General features: G+C 34.8%; 3 protein-coding genes across 3 annotated transcripts in view; 2 read left to right on the plus strand and 1 right to left on the minus strand.

The window, feature by feature from the left end:
- Positions 1-1,055, plus strand: part of fli/erg4 (transcription factor protein) — a gene marked incomplete in the record, with an annotated part of 4,890 nt that extends 3,835 nt beyond the window's left edge. The window contains 1 exon segment of the mRNA NM_001078237.2: positions 559-1,055. Within this exon segment, the coding sequence (NP_001071705.2) occupies positions 559-678 (120 nt within the window).
- Positions 1,056-1,939: 884 nt separating this feature from the next.
- Positions 1,940-12,150, plus strand: LOC100179160 (leishmanolysin-like peptidase 2). The gene is made up of 17 exons (XM_018811587.2): positions 1,940-2,169; positions 2,243-2,997; positions 3,800-3,893; positions 4,046-4,100; positions 4,782-4,928; positions 5,248-5,370; positions 6,416-6,499; positions 6,718-6,870; positions 7,243-7,326; positions 7,801-7,976; positions 8,137-8,262; positions 8,839-8,929; positions 9,323-9,482; positions 9,749-9,811; positions 10,165-10,321; positions 10,587-10,787; positions 11,095-12,150. Exons 2-17 carry the CDS (start codon positions 2,367-2,369, stop codon positions 11,408-11,410), a joined length of 2,661 nt encoding a protein of 886 aa, XP_018667132.1. The 5' UTR covers positions 1,940-2,169; positions 2,243-2,366; the 3' UTR covers positions 11,411-12,150.
- Positions 12,151-13,284: 1,134 nt separating this feature from the next.
- On the minus strand, positions 13,285-16,747 carry LOC100175430. Its single transcript, XM_026834111.1, has 15 exons — positions 16,684-16,747; positions 16,517-16,621; positions 16,392-16,458; positions 16,146-16,254; positions 15,969-16,018; positions 15,763-15,909; positions 15,608-15,702; positions 14,996-15,551; positions 14,814-14,939; positions 14,704-14,760; positions 14,389-14,565; positions 14,069-14,332; positions 13,900-14,000; positions 13,648-13,824; positions 13,285-13,596 (listed from the first exon to the last, which is right to left on the minus strand). The coding sequence occupies exons 2-15, from the start codon at positions 16,607-16,609 to the stop codon at positions 13,366-13,368; spliced, it is 2,250 nt and encodes a 749-aa protein (XP_026689912.1). The 5' UTR covers positions 16,610-16,621; positions 16,684-16,747; the 3' UTR covers positions 13,285-13,365.
- Positions 16,748-16,796: the final 49 nt, after the last annotated feature.

The following is a 16,796-nucleotide window of genomic DNA, read 5'->3' on the forward strand; positions in this document are numbered from 1 at the left end:
ATATACACTACTTTGGTTTACGCTCTGTTGAATCAGGCTCGATTTAATGGGTTGAAGACATTTTAATGAATTAAGTTTTGTATGGGTTGCGAGTTACTGTTGCGTAAAGGATACAAGGCCACCTTATGCGGTTTACATACCGCCGAAAGCTCGTCCATGCGTGATCCAATTATTAAGGTTTGGTTAAATCGGATTGTGGTTAGTGCAAACATGATTACGCTTGACTTGCCAAAAAGTTGCACAAAATGCTTGGAAAATATAATAGCCAACTCTACTGAACTATCAGACAAGGATTACCGCGGCTTATCTAAGTTATCTTAATTTAACGTTAAGAGAAAAGACGAAGTCCCAAACAGACAATTTGCATATAACATGACATTGCTTCTTATGTATACTTTCGTGATGTGTAATTAGAATACAATGTCTACATATATTACAATCTTTCTGCCTGCTTGCATATTTAACATTAACGGTAATGTTTCAGCATAACTTACTACTTTTTAAAGTTTTTGCTTCCCCCTCCTTCTCCTGACTCCATATTTTATCTCCTGATCTATTTGCAGTTCCCGGCAATCCCGTGTCCGCCAGCAAGCAAGGATGTCCTTATGCCAACTTCGCAAACTTTCTCAAGCAGGCATGATACCACCAGGAATGACTGACCCCCCAGCAACAAGCTAACTACGTTTTGTTCGTAAATTTAATCTTTTGTGACGATAGGTTTGTTGACAGAAACCCCTGTGACGGTATAAGTGACCACACCCACACCACACTTGCATATTGCACTGTTTTCTCTTCTGATTTTACACCACATCAAAATGTTTATATATTTGTGTAACTACTCGCTTCACTGGCTCACAGTACTGTTGATGGTAATGTGAAATCGTTTTGTGTCCATATATTCGTTTGTCTCATGACCAAAATCTGGTTATACAGCATCGCCCGTTTGTTAATAGATATCTGCCTTTCTCTTCTTGTTAATATTTCTGGATTTCAAAGCTATTTCTTGACCGAATATTTCGCATGCTTTTTACTTTTTTATAAAATTTAAAAGATGCTCACTTTGGTGGTTATTAATGGTTTGTTTTCCGCGCATTACAGCAGTCCGGAAATCATTGCATTATCAGGATAAATAGAATTTAGACCAAAATTTAGACAGAGATTCAACTTGCACATGGTTAAAACGTGGCTTTACTGTTATGTTGTTGAATCTTAGAAACTAAACACTTATAAAATGTGTTGTTCTACATAAAAAGCTGTGATTATTGTATCAGACAGTCGGATATACGTTGTAGGAAAATCGCGACTATTTTCTAATCGACACCAAAGGACATCTCTCGGCAACACATTAAAATTCTCTTCGTAAGGTCGTAAATGTTTTTTTGGGATTGATCTAAAGCCTACCAAATCTTTAACGGTTCATTTGGTTTCACAAATATGTACTTTAGTTATTATCAAAATTACTTCAAATTACATTATGTTTCGCAGTTAACCACTATGAATTGACCAACAGTTTTAATTATTTTTCCCGCCGCTAGACGTCGACCCTGAGTAGTCTAATGTTTAATTAAACTCCGAGAGATGCGTGCCGACTTTCTCGATTACAGAGAAGAGCCGCCCGCAGTTCCGATTATTGCCTGTAGCGGTGGCACGGACGTGTACACGATGACTCTCTTGGATTGTGGGTTATTAAATGGCAGTCAATTAACGATGTGTGGCGCAGAAAATTGTATGTTTGCACCAATTAATCTAACCGAATCACCATTCTCAAGTTGTCGTGCATATATATTGAAAGGTTATAACATTACAGCAGGGGCTTAAGTCTTGACGGCATTTCCGGTGTACTGGCACAGTTAAAACTAGTTATTCATGTTGGCGTACGGAGTAAAAAGGATTTTCAGTCAGTTGTGGGGCAGATAATATACGTTAAACACGTTTAAATGTGGATAGTAATGAGTTGGTAAACACACAGAATAATTTGCATGTGGTGACCTTCGAACATGGTCTCAGCGAAATTACGTTCTTAGAAACAGCGAGAAGCTTATGTGTTAGTACTTCATTATATAGCAAGTCACATCTGCAATTAGTAGATACCGTGTTTAATCTGAAAAGCTATTTCTCCATAGTTTAATATGCCTAGTCATTGTCATTGGTATGGTCCATGGTGAATAGGTGAAAGTTAGTTTTGTATGAACAATTCACAAGAAGATTTTAAAAATAACTTTACTATGTTTCATTTTAACAGGTTAATCTGTATGCAAACCAGAAAAAATATTTCTTTGATGCAGTTGTTGTGCGCATGAAGCCATGTTTAAAGATCAACTGGTTCACATTTGCCAACCTACAATGCAGATATTTATTCTCAGAAGATGAAAAGATGCTCACGACCTCATACCAGAAATCAATTGAACATTTATTCACTGATGCTCATAGCCATGGGCATGTTTGTATGGAATCCAAATGTAATCAAAACAAATGCAAAGTGTATACACGATGGTGTGGCTGCCCCATCTCACAAACCAAGTCCACAAGTTTATGACCGTCGGTTGACCAAACCAGAGACCGAAACAACTACAGCAGCACCACTGACTACAGCTGTAGTGGAGCCACTAAACATGGACAACACTTTTGAACCTGCTTATCAATATTTCTATGACTATACGTCATTCAGCTCTTCGAGTACAAATTCAGTTGGAGATGAACGTACTATACACAAGAAAAAAAGAAAACGCAATGTTGGGAGAAAACATTATGCTTCGGATAGCGATATTTCAGAAGGAACGCAAAGTTTTGAAAAAAAGAGACGTTCTGTTAGCGACAACAACTTTGATAATGGCATTACTCAAGAGAGTGATGCTGTTGCTGAGATGTTTAAACCACTGAGACTTTCTGTATGGTATGACCACAGTTATTTGACTTACATTAATGGTACTACTGAGTTTGGACGACTGGACACCGCTTTGAGAAGAGCTGTGGAACAAATTGGAAAACTATTTTCAGGTATAAGTGTTTGAAATATTTTTGGCCTATGCTATTTTTGTTGTTTTTATGCATTATATATGACGACTTGGCAGTTTTATGGTTTATATAATGCTATGTATTATATATAGGCTATATAATATATTTATATAGTAAAAGTTCAGACGTGAGAAATTTTTTAGGTGTGTTATACATAAGTGTTGGGTGTTGATAGGTGTGTCTATGTGATCACATAAATCCTCACAGGATTGTTTCTCAATAACTCCCTACTTTACTCCACTTGAAGCAAGTGCAAAAATAACAGTTACGAAATCCCCTGTTGTTTGCTTGTATCTCTCCTCAGCCAAATAAAACAACCACAACCCGCATCCAACAGTTCAAATTAGTAAAAATTTGCAGAAAAATCCAGCGAGCTGTACAAGTTTTAATGCATTTTAAGTTTCCCATGAAATGTCTGGCTGGTTGGGCAGACAGAAAACACTTCTTTATTTACCGTCAAGTGTGATCTGCTCCATAACACTTCTCGTAACTTGAAAGCGCTTATGATTACTTAATGAAGCACGATTGACTCGTTGTAGCAACGGTATCCACAGCGCAGACACCGAAACTGGAACTATTTACATAGGTTTACAGTTGTGCATGGTTTCAGCGTTAATCTTTTGCGTCACTTAAATCCTAGATACAGTTCACGTAACAACAATTCAAAACAGTTACAAACAAAACACAACCATATATGTATATATACATAACATCTTAAATTTGTGTAGGCCTATATGTGAAGTCTAATTAATTTTTATTACTAATCCCGTAATTTATGTTGCAGTAATTCCTGTACAAGGTCCGTTATTATTATCGAGAGATAATAATGAGTTATGTGCGGGTGTGCATTGGAATACTTCTTCACCTAATTACGGAAGGTAAGAAACTTTAAATTTCTGTGTTAGACTCCTAAATTTTTTAAAGGTGAAAAGTTTTTATATTACTTTGTTACTTTGTTAGACTCTAAAAAATTGTCCGATTTTTTCAAATTTTAGAAAGGAAAAGTCATGACTTACATTTCTATTTTTAGATGTGGTTCGATAAACCCAAGTTACAATGGGGAGAGATGTCTCGATAACTTCCAGGTACGAATATTATAAATTCAATGGCATGTTGTGATTTGGTGACTTATAATACTGTTATGGGCCAATTGTTGCTTATATACAAATAGAGATCGATAATATTTACAGAGGAAAATCGTGATAGAACATTTACCCACAATGTCATTAATAATTATGTGCTAAAATTTGAATTTAGAGTCGTCAGTTTTGTTGTACCTAATTGGGATTAAAATAAACATCACATTTTACATGAAAGTATCTTATATCCATATGGTAAATTTTCTTTGGTAATTTTCATTTCCTATGGTTTGCTAAGTGCTAAACAACAGTATTTATTGAAGCATGACTTCTCTATTGCTATATGCTGGCGTTGTCATGCCAACCACATAAACATAGAACAACAAAATCTGCTTAGACAATTGTTCCCCTACCATTGTCTCACTGTGGTTTAAACTTTCCCACCAGCAAGTAAACAAAACATTATTATACTCTCTTTCTGTATGGTATGGCCTATATGTATAAATTATGTGTATTGACTAGCCTGTAATATTATTCATTAATTAGTTTCAATAAAAATCCATAGCTTTATAGCTATTGTAATACATATCCTGACACATTTGTTTATAATTACTGTCATTATATAAATTATGACAGTTTTTGGAGGTTTATGATTTTTGTCATGTTTTAACATTTATATGTCTTCAGATACCAGATGACCATTTACAAGGCTTCAGCACATATAATAACGACAATACAGAACCTGTCCAACATTTTAGTGATGGTGGGGGAATTCCCAACACTGATACTGTTGTGTATGTACGTTCGCAGGACACAGTCAAATGTTCCGATGGTGTAAGCGGAAATATTAAATTTACATTTAACACTAACTGCTTAAATCATAAGCATAATGTAAAGGGTATTACCCCCATTTTTACCCCCATTTTGAAAACAGGAGTACATAGTATTTTTAGCACCCCTGTTTTAGGCTTTTATTCTTAATGTCAGGGACCATACAAACCATCAGAGCTGCCTATGGTTTAAACTTTTTACATAAGGTCCAATGTTTTTTTAATTGTTTAATAAAAATACTTAAAATTTTGAACTGTTCCTGGTGATACTGTTTGGTTGGTTTATATCTATATTAACAATATTATATATGTATTTACCACAGGAGGTTGTAGCTTATGCAACATATTGTCACACTGACCAGTTCAACCGACCAGTGTCTGGTTTCCTAAACTTTTGTCCACGTTATTTGTCGTCAACAAATTTTGATCAAGATCAATTTTACCTGGTTTGTTAACAGTTTTTGTTTTCTTATTTTAAGTGTGTTCCCTTTAATTATTTTTACCCATGTGCAATTTTTTTTATTACTAAGTGGTTAAATTTTGAAATAAGTTTTGTCATATTTCTATAGAAATCATGTTTTGTGTGGCATTTCTAAAATGCAGTTACATTCATAGTTAGTTGTCAAACATTAGGAACTTCATTGATTAATGTGGTGAGTGCATTCCATACAGTGTACTGGCTCTGCTCGTTACACTTAACAAAACGGTACATGTTGTTTTAGGAGTAAAACTAAGGTGCTAAAACATGACATCACCCCTGTTTCGAAAGTTGAAACATTACCTCCATGTTGTAACTAAGCATTCACCACTAAAACTACTGTGTATACTCAGCTATTTAAATTTATATAGTATAGTGGGGGAAGATGGGACAATGGGACTTCCCCTTCTGCTTTCTTATCCCATTTGGTAGTAAACAAAGAACATTAAAAGAATTATAAAACCGAATCTTCACGACTCCAATAAACTATTGTTAATGGTTTAAAACACCATCAAGATTTTTAGATAATATGTGCTAAAAGTGCCCCATCTTTCCCCATCCTGCTATACTAATAAATTGTTTAAAACCACCTATACATAATATAACAACCGGTGAAATATTGTTTCACTCAAACTTTACACCGCAATTTTTATACTTTATCATTCACACAAAATGTTTGTTACCAATAATGGAATGGAATGTTACTGTTAGGTTTATAAATATGAAACACCAGAATCTAATTTTCCTTTCACTGTTTGTTGTTTCAAGCAAAATGTAGTTAAAAACTTCCCAAACTTTAAACCATGTTGTATCTAATCACATCTCACACCCTATATAGTTATTTCTAACAACACCTCTGGCTATGCATGGTGTCTTAACTTCCCTGCTTGTTTATTTACTAAAGTTTCAGACTTAACCATAAATGGCTATCCTATCTGAGCCTTTAAACTGTAGTTTAATTAAGAACTTTCCATATTAAATAATTTAGTTGAATTTTTTTTTCTATATTTCAGTCAGTTCTTCATGAGTTGTTTCATGTCCTTGGCTTCTCCAAAAAATTGTTTGACAAATTTAAAACCTGTAGAGTTGTAAGACAGGTATGTTGGAGCGATTTCTAGAACTATTAAATCTATCTATATACATTTTAACTATAAACTTAGTGTAACCTAAAATGTTTATTTTCCCAAACTTTTAATGATTTTTTTTCGCTTTTTTTTTTGGTGCTTATATTTGTAGGTATAATGAAAATTATTTTAGTATCATATTACAAGTATAAAAAAAACAAAATTTCTGACTAGTTGTATGTTTTCTTCAGAACTCAGGGCCACAATATGAATGTGAGAATCGTCAGAATGTTTTTGGGTTTCTGGATAATTTGTTCCGTATACTCACACCTACAGTAAGTGATGAATCCAACCAACATTTTAACTGCAGTCGTATAAAGGGCCCCTTGGTAACTAACCAATTGGTAAGCAGTACTTTAAAACCACATTTTTGTTCTAAAAACAAAGAAGTGCTTATTTTTTAACAATTTTCTACATTTAAATAATGGCTTTTTCATATACAAAGAGCAAACAGACATTTTGTTTTATTTGGTTTGCCTTTATGAAACAGTTAACCTGCAACTGTGCTACCAATAATAACATAAAACTTAAAATTGCTCTCCTGGTAACATACGTACATACAGAAATTTTATTTTACCAACACTTCCCTGCAAATGTCTCACAAATGGCAGTCAAACTCTGCCAAAAAACGAAATTCATTTTTTTTCCAGAAGAGCAGTTTTACATATTATGTAATGGTAAAACATATTTATTACTAATTGAAAACATACCCACAGCCACAGTCACAAGTGAAGACAGTTAGTTCACATTGGGATTCAAGATACCTCCAACCTTCTATTATGACATCATCAATAGGATTGGTAAGTTTAAATTAATCTTTGATTTGGAGTGCCAGGTGTATTTAAAGTACATATGATATAATAAAATATATATTTAAAAAAAATTAAAACTGCTACTGGAGTAGTGGTATAAAAATGTTGTAATAAATTTTTCGTGTAGCATACCTTACAATTCAGAATTTTTATTTATACTGATTTTTTGTTTGCAATAAGTTAGTGTGTATTTAAAAAAATCTATACTACCTGAATTAAATTTACTTTTTAAAAATAAAAAGCCAAACACACTTCATCCCACTATGATTCAGTTTTGGGTGGCAATGGACCAACTCTGCCCTAAATCCCAGGCCCTATGGTGTACCTACTCTTAGGTTAGGACCTTAATCATATAGAACAAAATTCTCCCTTAAAGTCTTTATGTAACTACTGGATATGACTCATTTTCACTTACTTAAATGCTTCCAAAGTTTAAATACATCATGTTTGTTCCTATTACAGTCTCATCTTACTGTGATCGACCGAATTACTTTATCCGTGTTCATTGATACCGGCTGGTACAGAGTAAATATGTCCCAAGCAGGACAATTGTTTTGGGGCAAGAATGCTGGCTGTCAGTTTGGGTCTACTACCAGCTGCAGAAATGGAGATTCACCCTTCTTCTGCACTGCATCAGAGTAAGTACAACTTTAAAATTTTAAAACTGTTTTTAGAAAAATAAATATATATATATATATACATATAGAAAACAAAAGTTTTTTTAATTTTTGAACTGTTATTTTAATAATTAAATATTTTTTGGCAGAAATTTTAGTTTCTTTTCTTTCAATTTTTCAGTGTTGTAAATGGCTGTCACTACCTTCATCTTGACAAGGGAGTCTGTGAAACAAACAGTTTCTTAGATTCCTGCAAAATGTATAAAGCAACCAAAGGTAGTGAATGTTGGCAGGATCCTCTTGATAGGTGAGCACCTAGTGTTTGTTTTGTTTGTGGATAACGTTGAGAGTTAAACCTTGCTTCAATAATAATATATACAATGGGGTCGGGGAAGATAGGACGCCTTTTTCATTCTATTTTCTCGTTCCGTTTAGTAGTAAACAAAGAACATTCCTAGAAACATAAAACTATATCCTAATGACTCCCATAGACTGTTGTTAATTATTTAAAACACGATCAGGACACTTGGTTATTATGTGCTAAAAGTGTCCCATTTTCTGCCACCCTACTCTATATAAAGTCTAACCTGAATTAGGAAAAATACCGCTCTTCTGCCAGTTTATAATCAATTCATCGTCCTAATTATTATCAGGTTTGTTACCTGATGAAAATCAACTTGACAATAAATTTTCACAATACTTTGATCTGCCTGCGTTAATAGTAATACCCCTCCCAACAGCAGCATATACCTCACTAAAAAAAAGGCCATGGTAAATTTTGTGTGGGTCCCTCTTCTGCCAAGGCTTGACTAGTTAGACAATGTGTTCTAGAAAGAAAAAGTTCTGGATGTTATACCTTTTTAACTTGACCTTTTCACCACAGCACAAGTGCTGAGGAATTGGAGCAGAAAGGTGAGGTTTACACCATCAACAGTCGATGTTTTATCTCAAATCTTTCAAAACCAAACCCAGATGTAAGTTCAATTTACTTTTGAGTTTAGTGTTGTTGTTTTATCATGCCCACTTTCATAGTATGTGTGTGTAAAAAAGGGAAAGGAAAATTCATTTTGTTTCACTATCACTTATGCTATGAATTTGGCTCATCTAGTTTGCCACAAAGTAGTGAGGGTTCTTTGTTTAATATCGTCAAGTGGGGAGCGTCACAAAGTTTAACAACCTGTTTTAAATCACAGTTGGGTTTATAAGAAAATTTTGCACAGATATTTATTTGTCTCAAAAAAAAAATAAAACTAGTTTATCATGTAAAATAGATTCATTTTGGGCTTTTGCTTTTAATTACTTTTTTTTCATTTTAGACTTTTGCTTTTACTTACTTTTTTTTATAAAATGATGTTCGTTTTCCTCAGCCTCCCACATCCCACTCTATCTCAAGGAGAAGCATCCCTGAAGAAGGAAGATGTTACGAGCATCGATGCAACAACACTAAGACACTTGAGATCAGAGTGAGGGGTTCAAACTGGTTCATTTGTCCAAGCAGGAAAATTGTCAGAATACCGGATTATGATGGCAAGTTAAAGATACATTTTGTAATTTTAAAAATAGTTTCTTTTGTGAAATTTTTCGTAAAAATAGTTTTGTTTAAAAAAAAATTAAAAAATGCTTTAATTTTAAATAAAAAAAGAATATTTAAAATTCATTTAAAAATTAATTTTTTAACTTTAGAAAAGGTTTAAATTTTGTTTATTTTTATTGCATAAAAAATATGTTTTTTTTGGTTTGTTATTAATGTTTTTACACCTGCCTATAATTCAACGTTAAAACAACTTTCTTAGGTTCAATAAGATGTCCTGAAGTTCGGCTGATGTGCAATCCTAATATTAAAACAAGTGCCAAAAGTAAGTGATCCATATATTTGTAACCAATTAAATCCAATAAAGCTTTTCTATCAAGCTGTTTTTATACCAGTGTTTTAACATTTTGAAACTTTAAGATTTTAAAACAGCTTGTCGTCAAGAGTTAGGTTATACCTATACATGCCACTTACTTACAATGAACTTTTAAATATTTAATTTTAACAATGTTTTATGCTTATATTTTATAGCCCAATCTGTAAGACTAGAAATAGAATCACAAATCACTGTTTTTCCCTCCATATTTTTTTATTACTTTATTGTTGAATAACTTTATTTAAGAAATGCCTTTGCAAATTTATTTTTCGTACAATTTCTTAATATTTTTTTGTTATTAGGTGGTACTCAACCATGCGCGACAATCAACGTTTCGTTTTCGAACCTCAATATATTTCTCAACTCTCCACTGCCTGCTGGGACTTCCCCACAATCGAGATACATTGCTTTTATCAAGGAATTCATGGAGGTTGTCAATAAACTTGTGAAGGCTAACGGGTAAGTCAAAGTTTTGGCTTGTGGTGAAAATCAAGTATTGTATATTCTGCTACAGCTTAGTTAGGGGTCAAAGTGGTTGCTTGGAAACTGGATGATAATAGGCTCAAGGCTTAATGCTGCTACCATTTTGGACATGCGTGTCATTGGGCAAAACATTTAACAGTAATTGTCCCAACTCAGTAACACCTACCTTATGCTCATGTATTTTGTGTGAATCTGCACTGTTTAAAACTTTCTTAATAGTTCTATTCCTTATTTTTTGTAGGACTGAAATTTCTGGTGGAATGTCTCGAACCGGTACAAACATGATCTCGTTCCGGTTAAAACCAGTTGAGGAAGGTGACAAACAGAAGGTGTTTAAGAACACTTGTAGTGAAGCTGTTAGAAGGTTGAAAACTATGGTGACTGAAAGATTACTTTTTGTTCCTGTGGAAGGCACAGAGATCACTGCAAATGGAATATCAGTGTAAGGATTTACATATATTTCACTTTTTTTCGTTACCTCAGAAGAATATGCACACTTTTTCCTGCATCTTTCTGCAAAAAATGTTAATTTGAAAAATTTTGTCTTAACTTTCTTAAAAAAATTGTTTAAAAAAAATGACATCTTAATTTTTATTAATACCCACTGTGAGAACATATATATATTGTATCGCTGGTTTAGCAGCCATGCGTTTTGCTTATTTCCTCAAGTACTTTATACCCCTAGCTGTCTTTTCTGTAATTTTTTTTATTTTCAATTCAAATCATTCAATTGTAAATTATGTTTTCAGGAAATTTGCCTTGGCTGTTTGCAATGATGAAGTTCAGGACACTATTACTAACAACGAATCTGCAACTGGAAATCAAAACACTAAACAAAAAACACCCCCGAAGTCTGGCATCGTAGCTGCTATTACTGTTGGTGTAACTTGTACTGTGGTTTTTGCATCAGTTGGTACGATACTGTATCTCAAAAGTAAAGTTGCAACTGCAGTGGGGCCTGCTATGGGTTCTGGTGTAGAAGTTGCTTACCAACCAAACCCACGTGGTTCGTTTACTACAGGATCTGAGAGTGGCAGCATGGGTCCAATTCAGTTCCCAGTGTAAAAGTTACTTGTAATGTTAAAAATAAATAGCTTTTATTTTTTTATTGTTGGCTTTTGCATGCTAGCTAGTGTATACACACATGCTTAGCTGTAGTTACTGTTGAGAGTAAAACTATTTAAAATCTGATCATTTTTTTACATGAACTATCCCTCATATGTGCATTCTTTTTATATTGTTCTTTTTACCCAATTTCTGTTTCGATCGCTTTTAACATTGTGATCACTTTTATTTATAAGCACCTACATTCATATACTGCGCTCAAATCATAATTGCTTAGATGCCAAACTTAGCTGCTAAATAGACTTGTTCCTTTGTCTCACCAACTATATATTTACTTTGACCAACACAAACCAAAGCTTCTCGTCTTCCCGTTAGTGACAAACGAAAAGTGTTTTATTTTCATTTTACCTTGCATGTTCTGCAGTCTATGTTCCAATTCATATATGGTGCTTTTTTTCAAAAACATTAGCGAATCATGTTTCATTGTGGTTTAAGTTAGGCTAATATGACGTGTCAATCGTTTGACCAGACCAGCTTTTGTGCTTTGTCCGGTGTGTAGCAATTTACCCTGTCATTTTGGAAAATTCAATTCGCCCTTTTAAACTATGATGTAATATGTTCCCATAAGTCAACTGTTCGATATTTTGCACGGATTCGTTGCTTTCCTTTCTGGTAATGTAACACGGAAGTTTTAACTCGTTTATTAAATTGATAAATGTTTTAACCATGTTTTGTCCGTGCTTTGTCTAAGTTTTTGTCCATGTTACAGAAACTAACTGTATACGATTAGTGTTTCTGTTGTTTTTAGACATCAATATAGAATAGGATGTCTGATTTTGAAGAACAAGTGTTGATTAGTCCAAGTTCTGTTACCTCGGATTTTACTTTTGTGCCACAAGAAGAAGGGAAGTATGGTAAGCAACAGAACTGTCATTTTACTTTCTTTATTTAAATTACACAAGCCGTTAAAAATGCAGTATACTGCCTGTTCTTTTGTTTAAATGTTGAGCAGGGGAAAAGCTGGTTTTGGTGTACAACTGCTAAAATGTGTAACGTCGCCCACTCAACCCTGTTGTAAAGGTTGGGGTAACTAAACTATCACGTCAGACTCTCACATGCATGTGATTATTGTTCTTTAATCACCTGGATACCAAATGAATAAACTGTTTTATTTCAGACACCCCAGCAAGCCTCAAGTACACCAGCATAAACATGTTTAGGTATCTATGATATCAGGTTGTCAGCATCTACAGGTGAAGTAACATTGCCCAAACCAATAATACAACACTGGTTGGTGTTAATGGCATGTTTTGAACCATGAAAACAAGGTTTTAAGAAAACAAGGTATGAATATTGTATTTGTCTATTTTATTAGTAAGAAAACTATATACAATACTCACATCGTCACATTTATGATTTAATGTTGTTTCATTGGCTTTATAAGTAAAATGTACTTTGTGTTTTTTAGTCTTCTTTAAAAGTTTCCCTATTTAACAAAAATAATCCTAGTGTTTGTGTTAATTAATGTGGTAAATTAACAATAAGCTAGCAAAGGAATATGAATAAGCATCTATTGAATATATAGTAATATGGGAGAAGATGGGACACATTTTCATTCCATTTTCTTTGTACGTTTTGTTGTAAACAAAAGACATTCAAAGAATTATAAAACTGTATCCTCACGACTTCCCTAGACCGTTGTTAATTGTTTAGAAACCAATCAGGAAGTTTAAATAATATCTGCTAAAGGTGTCCCGTCTTACCCCACAGCTAAACTTTCTTTATGATCAAACGATTGTCACTTATTTATTCAACTGGAACCCACATTAGTAAAGTGGTACCATCTTATTTGAATTTAACAGTTGCTGCAAGTTTGAAATAACTTTATACATAATATATACAACCTGTTCTTACATTAGTCGATTTTACACACTATGACCACAGCAAATGTTTTTCTAGCAAGCTGAATAAGATTCCCCGAGATCGCATGGAGCTTCGTAGACACCTTCTACCACAAGACTCCGTAAGAGTAGTGCAAGGGCATGAGCACAGGCTTGCTTTCGGGTTAGGTAATCGTTGCAGGTAAAATCCCTGACAATGCTTGAGTCTTTGCACGTACAATCGTAATTTAAGAATAATATGTCGCAGTCGCTTTCACAAGTTATAACTTTATCTCCATATTTGACCTATAAAAATGATTGTAAAATCTGTCACAAAGATATCTGTAAACTTATTACCTCTACAGGTTTCTTGTCCCCTGTTAACTTAGTGTAAAGATCTGCTTTCGCTATTTTCCATCCTAATTCAGTCTGACAGTATTTTCCACCGTAACAATTACGACATGAGCAACTGGTAAACGACTCTCCACCCCACACTCCTGTTTCTAAACATGTACGCCGGGTTCTTCCAATGGGCTGTGCATACAAATATTTAAACAGTTCAAAGTTTACTTTCCAAAAATATTTTGTTGATTGTTTTAGCTAACTTACTTTTGAGTTCCTGCAGTCGTATGTACAAATGCTACGAACAAAATCCTGATCGGTGCAGGTAACCATCTTCAAATCACTGGGGACTTGATCATGCGGGCAATCTGTTCAATACAACATACCAGTTTTTCCAGGTTTATAACTACTGCTGAATTTTGTTACGCATACTTACATTTTTTGCATTCTCCGAACGGTCGACTCCATTTCCCGCTTGCTTGGCATGTTGCACTTGACACATAGGATGAGGCTGGTTTATAACCTCCAGAGCAAACAAGGGAACAAGTTGAGCCAACACGGTATGCCTCATTGTGTAATTTTGGTAGATCGCATTGAAGACTAACAACCTGGCTACTGTTTGGCAAAGGACAATACTGTATCGGGACTGTTTCTGTTGTGGCTATCTGAAGATCTGCTTGTTTTGGTGTGCTTAATACCACTGTAAGAAAACAGATCATCACGTCAGTAGCTCTAAACATAAATTTTTATACTAACCTTCACTTAGACACAATGGCGCAGGATTTGTCCACTGTCCTGTAGGTTGACAAGTTGTTTCTTTTCTTCCACTCATTTGAAAACCATCGTCGCAGGAAAATGTGCACTTCAACAAGTTAAACTTGGATAGTTGGCATTTGCTTCTGCTGTTTTTGTTTACTTTTATTGGTGGGCATTCTGTTGAAAGGTATTCGTTGTTAGCTAGTTAATTCCAGAAATTAGTTGTTTATTTAACATCTTAAATGCATATTCAGGTAAATGGTAAATGGATTGTATCTTATTAACAGCTATATTATTAAAACTCCTATACTTTACCCATTGAAGTTTGGTTTGTTGTCCAGTTGCCAGAAACATCATATGGTAAATGTTTATCTGGAAATGAGTAAAGTTATACCAATACAAACATACGTATCAATTGCTTATACCCATCAAATTTGAACCCTCGTTGTGAGTATATAGAAGAACGAGTAAAGCACCAGCGCCAAGGAATATTGTAACAGCTGTTACGATCAGTATTATTTTCGGCACTTTTCCAAGTTTGCAGCAAATACCTGAAGAATCAATTGTGTATAACAAACAACCAAGCAGTTATAAACGTCTCACTCACTTTTCCGTCCTGGTACAACTCGCAAGGGAAGCAAATTATTCAGATCGTCTTCGTCTAATTCTGTATCAGCGCGCACAATAGGACACCTTTCATGCCCTTCTTGCACTGTACCAAGATTAAGGTGCGGTGCGTTACTGGTGCTGGCGGGCGCGGGTTGTCGTCCAAGGAGCGACTCAATGCTTGTGAATGTGTAGTTACGTCTTTCTGTGGAGTATCTTTCCGACTGTGCTTCGTCGCTTTGTTTTACACTCAGTTGTCCATTCACCAGCTCGTGGGACTCATTGTTGGTGGGTACGTCTGAAACTCCGCTATCTGAATCCAGAAGTACTTTCGGGTAAGTTGTTCCATTTCCTGGTGAAAATTCGAGACGTGTTGCTTTGCTGTTTTTATCTTCAGAAGTATAACCCGAGCTCAAGCTCTCAAGCTGCAGCCATTTGCTTGTTCTTTCATTCGTAGTAGAGCGCATGATGTTAGCAATTTGCATATTACGTAATGATTCCGTATCGGAAATCTCAATCTCGCTCGAGCCTGGTGTTTCACCCGTAGCAGCACTACACTGTGAAGACAGAGCAGATTAAATCAATTTCTGTATCAGTAGCTAGGGCTGTTTACCTGCAACCGATTTTCAAATAACGCTTTAGTTACAGCTGCATTCACACAGGGCAACCAATAAGTCTCATAATCATCAATGTACAACTTCATCATATCTGAAACCAACGTAGTTTCGCGTTATTGTAGATATATTATCAGCAGTATAATATATTAACCTTTAAACGACGGTCGGTCGCTTGGATTAACGTGATAACATTGGTCCATAACCTGCAACATCAACTTTGGGGCAGAGCTTGGGATCAAACGTTGATCTGGTCGTGTCCCAGCGCATACTGCTTGTATTATCGCAAGCGGTTCAGCATCTAATGCAACAATATACAGTGTTTTCTTTGAGAAACTATGTTATAAACATTTAACTTACATTGGTAAGGCTGCTTGTTTGTCAGAAGCTCCCATACAAAAATCCCAAAGCTGTTCAGAATAATTTTATAATGAATATGAACTTAATACGGTAGTATAATGCGTCAAAGTGTAAATCGTTAATGGTCAAAACACCCATATTACTTTTAGTAACTAGTTACTGTATGAATGAATTTACCTGTATGAATCGGATTTAACAGTCGGTTTTAGGTTTGGATTTTTGAAACATTCCGGTGCGATATGACTATATGTTCCTCTTATACCGCCGTTGTTTTCCCCATCTTTCGCTGTAAACAAAATTTCTTTGGTTTAACGAGGTTTGCGAAGTGGGATGGGGTCGATTTACTTTGCGTGGAATCAATTTTAATACTTCGGTTCTATTTGAACGTGGCGGTTGAAACAGCAGGCCATATTGGAAACTCACCTGTAAAAGTCGACGCTCTGCTTAAAACTGACAACGTGTGCATTTGTGAGAGACCAAAATCGCACAACTGAAAATGCATGTTGATTTGCATATTTAAGGATATAAAAATGCACTGTGAAAAATACCTTCACGTTTAAATCTTGATCTAAAAGAACGTTTTGTGATTTGAGATCAAGGTGAAGTATTCTTCGTGGTTGTACACCATGCAAATATGCCATCCCGTTTATCACCTGTATAATAACAGTAAGCAAATTAAAACGTGCTAATAATCAGAAGTATGACATAATATTACCTGATACGCAATTCTTGTTTTAAGCGGCCATAATGCTGACACCAAATCCTTATTTTCGCGATCGTAAAACGATCTTCGAAAGAAGTCGGCACAGAGCCGTTTTCAGCATACTC

This window comes from Ciona intestinalis, chromosome 4 (assembly GCF_000224145.3).
Source record: "Ciona intestinalis chromosome 4, KH, whole genome shotgun sequence".
Lineage (NCBI taxonomy): Eukaryota > Metazoa > Chordata > Ascidiacea > Phlebobranchia > Cionidae > Ciona > Ciona intestinalis.

Excerpts from the sequence above, each read along its gene's own strand:
- LOC100179160 (XM_018811587.2), top strand. The coding sequence starts at position 2,367 with ATGAAAAGATGCTCACGACCTCATACCAGAAATCAATTGAACATTTAT. Across the intron at positions 5,371-6,415 it reads ATCAAGATCAATTTTACCTG|TCAGTTCTTCATGAGTTGTT; the intron begins GTTTGTTAACAG and ends TCTATATTTCAG. Across the intron at positions 6,500-6,717 it reads CCTGTAGAGTTGTAAGACAG|AACTCAGGGCCACAATATGA; the intron begins GTATGTTGGAGC and ends TGTTTTCTTCAG.
- LOC100175430 (XM_026834111.1), bottom strand. The coding sequence starts at position 16,609 with ATGGCATATTTGCATGGTGTACAACCACGAAGAATACTTCACCTTGAT. Across the intron at positions 14,940-14,995 it reads AGTTGTACCAGGACGGAAAA|GTATTTGCTGCAAACTTGGA; the intron begins GTGAGTGAGACG and ends TTGATTCTTCAG. Across the intron at positions 14,333-14,388 it reads GCCATTGTGTCTAAGTGAAG|TGGTATTAAGCACACCAAAA; the intron begins GTTAGTATAAAA and ends GTTTTCTTACAG.